The sequence below is a fragment of the Seriola dumerili genome, unplaced genomic scaffold (genome assembly GCF_002260705.1).
Source record: "Seriola dumerili isolate Sdu_G_001 unplaced genomic scaffold, Sdu_1.0 BDQW01000138.1, whole genome shotgun sequence".
NCBI classification, from domain to species: domain Eukaryota; kingdom Metazoa; phylum Chordata; class Actinopteri; order Carangiformes; family Carangidae; genus Seriola; species Seriola dumerili.
The window spans coordinates 13,945,248-13,954,790 of NW_019174393.1; the positions used below are offsets into that span (position 1 = coordinate 13,945,248).

General features: G+C 38.7%; 1 protein-coding gene across 1 annotated transcript; it reads right to left on the reverse strand.

Moving 5' to 3' along the window:
* Positions 1 to 875: 875 nt before the first annotated feature.
* On the reverse strand, positions 876 to 7,967 carry slc5a8 (solute carrier family 5 member 8). Its single transcript, XM_022749312.1, has 17 exons — positions 7,734 to 7,967; positions 6,881 to 7,000; positions 6,154 to 6,219; positions 5,985 to 6,036; positions 5,796 to 5,863; positions 5,573 to 5,611; positions 5,155 to 5,270; positions 4,063 to 4,203; positions 3,730 to 3,859; positions 3,338 to 3,426; positions 2,952 to 3,061; positions 2,779 to 2,846; positions 2,543 to 2,629; positions 2,051 to 2,268; positions 1,515 to 1,618; positions 1,320 to 1,408; positions 876 to 1,233 (listed from the first exon to the last, which is right to left on the reverse strand). The coding sequence occupies exons 1-17, from the start codon at positions 7,965 to 7,967 to the stop codon at positions 1,114 to 1,116; spliced, it is 1,851 nt and encodes a 616-aa protein (XP_022605033.1). The 3' UTR covers positions 876 to 1,113.
* Between the last annotated feature and the right edge of the window lie 1,576 nt (positions 7,968 to 9,543).

The window sequence follows — 9,543 nt, forward strand, 5'->3', positions numbered from 1 at the left end:
CACAAACTGAGAAAAAATGAAAGATTTTCAAACAACTAAAATTGTTTTTTTAAAAAGGAAACTTAACCAACTAATAAAAAAATAAAGAGTTAAAACTTATATACACAAATTAAAACATGTACTATTTTTATTATTATAAGTATCATCTCAACTTGCTGCCTAAAATAATTAAACCAACATTTCAGTACAGATAAAAAAAACATCTTACCCCATTAATGGAGGAATTAACATTCAACAGGCTGGATCAGGAAGAGATGTTTTTTGCATGAAGGGTCTATCTGCTGTTAACCTCAGCTGGGTTGGCCAGCACTACAGAGGCTGACAGGTAGCTGGCAGTGAGGGACAGGGAGGAAGGCAGAGCTCACAGACCACAGCCTCTTATTAGAAAGTCCCTGGAGCTTCTCTGGCCCCTGTTCACGCAGGCACAGTAGACCACAACTCCAGCAGTCACCACCAGTTCAAGAACAAACGCCACAGCTACCAGAGAGCCCCTTAACATTTTTGGTGGAAGTCGGACCAAAACTTCAAATAACTTAAGTCTGTCCACAAAATATTTTCTCACTCAGCAATGACAAACAGTAAAACAGCCTTGAGACCTTTAATCTCCTACAGTATAGACTGTGTGTGTTTATATGTTTGTGTCCTTGCTTCAGCAGACAGGTACATGAAGTGAATAAGCCAAGAGGAGGCATTGTTCTGGTCACAGAACTTCACACACAGACACACACATTAGATACTCATTATCTATGTAATGTATGAATCTATGAATGTCATTTCGGGAAGAGACAAAATCACATTTCTGAACTACCAATAATAATATATTACAATGTCAGAGCTTTAATTTGTGTTTTAAATTTCACCAAATATTTGTAAATACATGTTTAAATGGCATGATATAATAATATGACAGAGAACAAAAATAAATATTGTGCATATGTATATTTTTAAAGCAGTGGCATCTCGATTTGTTATAAATCACACATTTCTTTCTTGAAATTTAAATCCTTTTCCTGACATTTCTTGTATTAGACTATAATATATGAATATGACTCCTCCTTTGTGTTAAGAACATGCAACAAATGCAAAAAACAAATCTAGAAAATGTGTATCATTTCATGTGGGAATGGTGGTTTTTGTTAAGTTCATCTCAGTGTCACAGAAAGCAGGATTTGTGTTGCCAAAGTTTTTGTCTCTGTCCTTTGTCAGGTCAAACTTTCCTGTTCGTCTCAAGACCTTGAGAGGGAAGAGCACAAAGCAGAAGTCAGCAGCTGTTATTAGTCTGTAGCATTTGATATGTGGTTCACTGCTGCAGTACTTACTCTGTCTTTGAAAAACTTGATTAGGTAATAAGGAGTTGTGTCTTCTTTCATCAGTGTAAGCCTTGATTCCACCTTCAGCCTGTAGCCTCCTGAAATGTACATTAAGAACACGTCAAAACAACCTGAAGCTCATCACAAAACAGTGAAGAACTTACTTTGATTTTCATAACCAAAGTACTTTTAAATGTTATTTACTTGTGAGCAGGCTGACTATCAGCCCCACACTAATAGATACTATGGTTCCGATGGGACTGAAGTAAAGGTAGGACAGAGAGTACCAGTTATCTGCCAGCCCAGGCCTGGTGGTGGTAGAGAATGTTGAGAAATTAGTGCACGAGGAGTAAAAACTTGCACATACAGGCAAAACTGTGACATCAACATCTTTAAATTCATCCTTATATCGTCATTGTGTTTAACTGGACTCTCCAGCAGAGATTTAGACAAACAAAACAGGCTGATTCAGGGTTGTGTAGTTATAGGACATAATAGTAAATAATAATTCCAACAAAAAGTCACTAGCTGATTTCTAATGTCTTTCTACGTGGGGTCAGTTGTTTGTATGTTCTTTAAACTCAATACTAATATATCACATCTTACTAACTTGATCACAATGTTCTTACGCTACAATTTTGCATCCTTACAGGTAGGCACTACCCATACCTCAACTGGGGATATTAATTATGTTAAATAATATCAAACTAATAATCAATTACAATTAGTTACACATTTACCTGCTGTCAAGGTTGTGTACTGGGGCTGTGGTGATGGAGGTTAGTTGTGTTGGCAGAGCCGTGGAGGTCCAGTTGAGGCTGTCTGTAGCGGTGAAGTTACAGCCCTCAGTGGACAGTGGCAGGGGTCGAGTCATCTCAGATGGGGGAGGGTATATCTGGGCTCCGATGCCCACCCACAGGGACACGACCAACCCTGACACAAGACCTGACAGAGCTCCCTACAAAGCATTTAAATCACTGAAAATGCCAATATGTGCTTTTAAGAGGATCTGCTATAAATGATATACAGGAGCTCCAAAGGGGTGGTAAGCGGGCAAATGCTATAAAGAATTTGGAAAGATACCTTATAATTTATAATAAATCTTATAGAGTACATTATTAATAACTTCATCTACACCAGTATGAATGGATCAAATAAATCACAGCCCTTACAGCCAGCAAAATTCATTTACGATGCTGGATTAATGTCCAGTTAAAAGAGAACAGACTTACTTTGGAATTGGCAAATGGAAAAAGGATACCCAGTGTGAACAGGCCAAGTAAAGGACCTCCAACGATCCCAAATATACTGATGGCTGCCTGTACGAAGAGACACATTTCACTTAAATTGCAGGGCTGATTTTTAATAACCAAGGCAGAGACTCATTCAAAAGGCTACAAATATTTGTATAATTAACAGTTATATACATCCTACAATATGAAGCACTTATGAAACAGATCCACTCTACCTGCAAAATCCCGCCCATGAGTGAAGCTAGTCCAGCCATTCCGATGCACAAAGCCCCGTATACGAGACCTGCAAACAACAGAGATTTCAACCTTTAATTACCACCTGACTGTATCAGCGTTCAGTAGACACCTCGTTCAGCTGAAAGATTGTACGCAAGGACAATCCACTCACTCAGTCCTTTAGAGATCCAGGACAGGTGTCTCTCAGACATGTTAGTGTACGGTTTGATCAGGTCCTCCACCGTCACTGCAGCCAGCGCATTGATGCTGGAAGACACTGTGCTGGGGGTTGATATAACACAAAAGACACACAAAATTTACTCGATATATACACATGTAAAGACCTTTTTTTTTCTCCCTGTCAGCCCTACTTTGTAGCACTGGACAGGAGCTGATATTCAGAGCAAATAAGTAATAAATGAAGAAATTAAAAATTATACAGACCTAATATCACCTATGATATATTTTTACCATAACTACAATCTGCTTAAAGAAATGTGGCAAGCAAAACAGTGAGTGAAATAACTAAAATAAAATAATGTCAAGTGCCATATTAACCTTAGAGATCCACTATATGCTGCTGCAACAAATAGTCCAGGAAGGCCAGGATAGTCTCCCAAGATGTCCATCACCAAATATGGCATCAGCTACAGAGGAAGAGTGACAGTGGATTACACACATCATCTACAGGACTGGATTCTCTCAGTGCATATTATAATAATGCATAATAGTTTAACATTAGTTGAACGAATCAACCTCTCATCTAAGTTGGAACATCCTGGTATCTCACATAGAAAATTAACATCTGGCTGATTATCTGTAAAAACATACAACAAAATCTAGATTACTGTATTTCAATCTAATGTTTCTTTTCTGGTGACTACAGCTATGTGTGTTTTGTTAAGCCAGTGATCGCAGTTACAGCTGTAGTATACCTCTCTCCATCATACCTGATCAGGAGCAGAAACCAGGCCAGCTGTCCATGGGTCACAGTTCTTATAGACAGAGTAGAGACACATTCCTGCAAAAACTGAGCATAACAAGATGGACCACAGGCCTAAAAGGTTGATGTACAGAGATCTGGATATGAGAAGAAACACAAATAGACATTTAACTAAATGCAAAGCACAAAAAACATACAAAAGCATTAGGAGCTACTTCTATGTTTCATGATAAATGTGTTAATTCCCCAGCTATGGGGAAGATTTCCTTTAAGAGCACAAAGAATAGGTACACCCCACCATGTGTCCTGGTAATGTACCCCCCTGTAAAACAAGACTCACACTCTGGCATGACCGAGGCTCTTGCAGGAGATATATCTCTGAACCTGGGCCTGGTTGATCCCATAGATACTGACCCAAACAAATGTCCCTCCAATGGTTATGGTCCAAAAAGTGTGTCTTCTCAGAGGGTTTGTGTCAAAGCTGGTGAAACAAAAAAAAGACAACAGTTTGTTGCCAGAAATTATTAAGCAGTCCCCTAGATCAGGAACTGGATCACCATTCACAAAGATGTGTTCCTTCAAAGAACCTGAAAGCCTCCTTCTCAAATAAAATGGTTTGGCCTCATAGATTGCAAAACAAATGGTGTATCTAGGAGGACCTTGCCAACTTGTAAGTCAAATATTATGTCCAGGAAACTTCCCATAAATTGCTGACAAAGTGTAAACAGAAGTGGTAAATTGACAAATGTTCCATAATGACTGAACAGAGTTGTGTAATTTCAACACAACACACAACTGGCAAAAAGTATAACATAATATATAGTGTAACTTCAATTTTTTTCATAGCAGCTATAAAGAACAAGCCATGGAGTTTGTGTCTGACTCCTATTATTAATTATGTCTTGCATGGCTTTTTAATTGGTCTAAGTAATATACTGTATTTACTAGAAATCAATGACCACCGGAACATAAATATTTACCAGGTTATGTTACATTTGCAGATTGAAGAAGTTGATGAAGATCACCTGGACACTCCATTTGTCTTCTCCAAATTCAAATTCAAACAAAAACACCTGTTATGATTATAATATGAATATAGAATTGCAGACTTCAGAGGATCTAGCCTCTGATTTAGTAACACAGTTTGGGATTAAATGTTTCAGCACCACGGAGAGAGAGAGGCAACATGAATGGTTTGGATGTTTCAGTTCATTGGCAGCTTGTTTGTTGCCCAGTGGTGGCCACATGGCTGAAAGATAGTACTCTGGTGTAGAAGATCAAAATGTTCACATATAATTATATACTGTTATAGTACAATAATAATATTATTACAACAATGTACTGCTCCTGCACCTTGTGTGTCGAGAGTTTAATCTCTTCCCACTGTTTACCTGAGGTCTAGCAACTTAATGTTTTCATTGATCATACTCACTCCCAAAAATTGAGTCTCCCTCCTTGTTCTGAATCTGAAATGATGGGGAAGACTCCACCTTTTAAGACCACGGACCTGATGATGACAGACAGGAAACCTGCAAGCATGACACCAAGCTGGAGGGGAAAATGTACATATTTTAGGGTTGTCTTTGTCCCAGTAACAGTCATCATTTTCTCCTTAAACTATTATACACATACAGCATACTAAGCTGAATACATTATTCCAAAACACGAGCCAAAACAGTTGGTGTATACGTACTGAGATGGCTTAGACTAGTGTAGCTGTGTATTAAACACTTGTCTACAGTATTGTTGCTAGCACATATGATATGTGACATATCCAGTTAAACTGTCAGTTTTTTCCCTCACAAATCTGACTGTGTAGGACCAGTTACTGTTTTCATCCAGAAGCCTACCTGAAAGACATCAGTCCACACCACTGCCTTCAGACCACCCTGTAACAATGTAAACCACAGACAGGTGTTGTGTCGACTGTACATTCAAATCCAGGAATTCAAAGAATAGAAATTCTGGAGAAAACAATCAGTGATGTCAATACTTGCCATAAAAAATTAAAAGGTTTATTCAGTTTTGTTTATGTGCACAGCAGAACTCAGTAGAGCAGAGTGTGTTACGTACCATTGTGCAGTAAAAAGTACACACCACACCTGTGGAGATGACTGCACCCCACAGATTCATACCAGTTACTGCAGAGAGAAGGAGGCTTTCAGGCAGTGGTCACTCAGCTGAGCAAAACCAAGCAGCTTTAAGTGCCTTCATGTAGGTATGTGGTGCTAACCTGACTGCTGAAGACTGAAACCAACATACCTTGGTTTAAAGCTAGAGCTGGGGCATAAATGACGATTCCAGTGTAGAGAATCTGTGACAAAGAGAGATTCAATTCCAACATAAATGACCCTCAGTGGGTGTTGGATTTGTGGTTTGACCCACACAGGTCAAAGTCCTGTAATTATGTGTTGACTGGCTTCTTACTCACTGTTTGCACAATGAAGAGCAGAGTTCCTAGCAGACGGGTTGCTCTATTGAAACGTAGCTCCAGATACTTGGCAGAGACATGACACGCAGAAAATAACAGACAATATAAAAGGTTAGTAACAGACCTGTGATCAGTCTAAGTTAGGTCAGTAAGTTCAGGACAATTTTTTGGCATGATAATACAAAAGGTTTTCACATCCAGTCTATCCAGTCTTCTGGCTTTGCTTCATAATTTCTGATCCCAACCGCCACCCTATTTTACAAATCATGCCTGTAGCTTTAACTACACAGTAGCCTGCTGCCCTCCACACCCTTTGCAGCACACTTTTACTGATGTAGAACCAAACCAACAAACAATCTCACTCCGCTCTGACCAAACCTTCCCAAACTCATCTCACCTCACTTTTACCTAACTCAGTTTCAACATACTTTTAGGAGCAGAGCCATATCTACGTCAGACTACAACAGGGACGTGCTCTTCAGTGTTTCAATGTCAATTTTAACAACTCTTACACCAACCTTGTATTTGCACAGTAAGACAACAACAGTCAAATATCTGGGTCAGTTTTTTTTTTACTGTTTTAAAGGTACACAAAACATTGTACGTATTTCATGCCTTTATGAAAAAAGGAAAATTTCAACCACTGCAATGCAAAACCGCACCAATAACATAACACAAAACAATATAAATAACTCAGCACATACATTGAAAGCCAAAGTACACTCACCTCATACGTGCTGGTGACAGCAAGTCTGTAAAATACTGGAAGAAAGACCTCAGATGTGAACACTATCGTCATTACATAGGAGAGACCATAAAATCCAATACTGGCTCCGTAGCGATACACCTAAGGACCAGAGATAATATGAATTACTGATGTTTTCTATGATTTTTGCAAGTTATGAAAGAAATCATTCATTTGAGCATGGTAAAGTGGCAAGGTGGAGAAATTGGAATTTAAATTACGATGTGAACTTTTGACTAGCAAGGAAAAACCACAAAGCCACATAAAGTAGATCAATTATATCTATCCACAACCCTCCAGTAAACACTGAGGAAATGAAGTCAGTCTCTGTTTGTGTTCAGTGAGCGTGTCTTGTGAGATTTTACATAAAGATTTATTGTCTGATTAAACTGATTCTGGTTTGCTGAAACATCACGCTGATACTGGTCTTGATGACATCAGCCAGTTGTCAGTTCAGTTCAGATCTACAGAATAAAATGCAAAATTTGACTTTTTGGATTTTTTTTTTTTTTTTTCATCTTTGCACTACTTCAAATTATGTTTTCTGTAAATTAATTCAATTATTTAAACATGTTCCTATGAGCTCTAATTCCACAGGTGCAATGAATAAGCCTGCTTACAGCTCATGAGTTCAAGTGTTAAGTTTATGTCCCAAACACGTCTCATAGTCTATGTCTCTGATTCACTTGAACAGTCATGAACTACAGTGGAAAAGTGATCTCCCCTCACCAAAAAAGTTTTCTTGTATCATAAAAATACATCCTGCAGACTGAACCAGACACAAAATGACTTTTCACAAGAGACGTTTTTTGCATTTGTCCCTTGGGAATCTTACCTCGGCTGGATTTGACAGCACTGTGATGGCTGACATGAAGCTGGCGGTCAGGGACAGGGAGACAGGCAGGGCCGTCAGTCTGCGGCCCCCCATTAGGAAGTCCCCGGAGCTTCTCTGGCCCCTGTCCACCCAGGCGTAGTAGACCCCGACAGCAGCGGACACCATCAGCATGAGAGCAAAGACCACATAGTCTGCTACCACAAAGGAGCCAGCAACCAGAGATTCCGCTGACATTTTGGTAGAATTCAGACCAAAACTAGAAATAAAACTGTTCAGGAAGTTGCAGAAACTCTTTCATGTGTTCTCAGAAACAGAGAGTCCTCTGTGGATAAATAGAGGTCCTGGCACGTCACCTTCTCAGTCAATGCTGAGCCAGAAGCAGGACTACAGACCGAAACCTTTTACGTGTGTGTGTGTGTGTGTGTGTGTGTGTGTGTGTGTGTGTGTGTGTGTGTGAGAGAGAGAGAGAGAGAGAGAGAGAGAGAGAGAGAGAAAGCATTCCAGGCAGGTACATGTTGTGAAGTCAACAGGCCAGAATGAACTGTTCACCTAACCACAGGATAAAAGCTATCATCAGTTCTTCACACACACACACACACACACACACACACACACACACACACACACACACACACACACACACACACACACACACACACACACATTTAGCATTCATCAGTACAGATGTAAAAACATTTAAATAACTCACATACTTTTTTTTTAATAGCATATATAATATTTTTCTTAATTCTGGAATATAGATGTAATGGTATATTATATCCTTTACAAAGAGCCCTATTTCTGGAGTTTTCTATGGTGCCAGCCTGGGTTTGGTACCATCCAGATGCAAAAGACAACACGCAAAGAACATGGAGTTTCATAATGCAGAAGAAATTTCAGTAGCCTATGTTTTTTCTTTTCATAAATTAAAAAAAAGAAAGTTAATTGTAAATAATGGTTACTATTGATGGCTGAAATGAATGAATTTTGATGTAAAAATATTTAAGTCATCTGGAGCAGGCTGAAGTTCTTTGTGACTTTTACTGCCAAATGTCCAGGTGGATAAAAATTAATTTCAGTGCAGTTGGAAAACTGGTATAGAATGTGACATTCAGCCTGATGTGTTGGTGATATCTATTGGTCGATATATGAAAGATATCCCTCACTCAAAAAAGCTACCTCCTCCACAATTATTCATTGTTTAATGGGTAAAGTATATCCCAGATTTTATTCTTTTGTAAAATGTATGTACTATGTAGTGCCCTGAAAAATTCCCAAGCTGTGCCAAAAACTGTTAGAAACCTTGCCTTTGCTCCTAGATGACAGATGTGTGAATTAGTGATATTGTACCTGTCAGTTTTTTTCTCATCATACATGTTCCAAAACTCAGAATTTACACACAAAAGTAAATGAGGTAAAATCAAAAAGGTAGAATGGAGCTCATTCACAGTTGGTGGTTTGATGGTTTCCTTGTTACAGAAGGAAAAGCACAGGTGTAACTAATAACATTAATGATGGAAGTGTTTAAATAAGCCAGGCCAGTGAGCCAACATGCATAAACACACCTGAATGGAATACTAACATTAATGTTATTAATTACACCTGTGCATTTTCTGCCATGACATTAAATTTTTGCTGTGATGATGGATTATTCAACAACTGGTGCTGGTTTGACTGCTGTTGAGCTGGTTGACTGCAAAAGGTTGGTGTTGAATGCTAAATTAATTGATGTTTTAACCTATGTTGAAATTATGCGTTACTCAAATTTTCATAGCAAAGTCTATTCCACAAAAACAAATGAAAGAAATGC

What these genes read in the sequence shown, in the direction of transcription:
- slc5a8 (XM_022749312.1), bottom strand. Translation starts at nt 7,967, where the DNA reads ATGTCAGCGGAATCTCTGGTTGCTGGCTCCTTTGTGGTAGCAGACTAT. An exon ending in AGCTCTAGCTTTAAACCAAG is followed by an intron (nt 5,864 to 5,984) that starts GTATGTTGGTTT and finishes TTCTCTCTGCAG; the next exon opens with TAACTGGTATGAATCTGTGG. An exon ending in GCATATAGTGGATCTCTAAG is followed by an intron (nt 3,062 to 3,337) that starts GTTAATATGGCA and finishes ATCAACCCCCAG; the next exon opens with CACAGTGTCTTCCAGCATCA.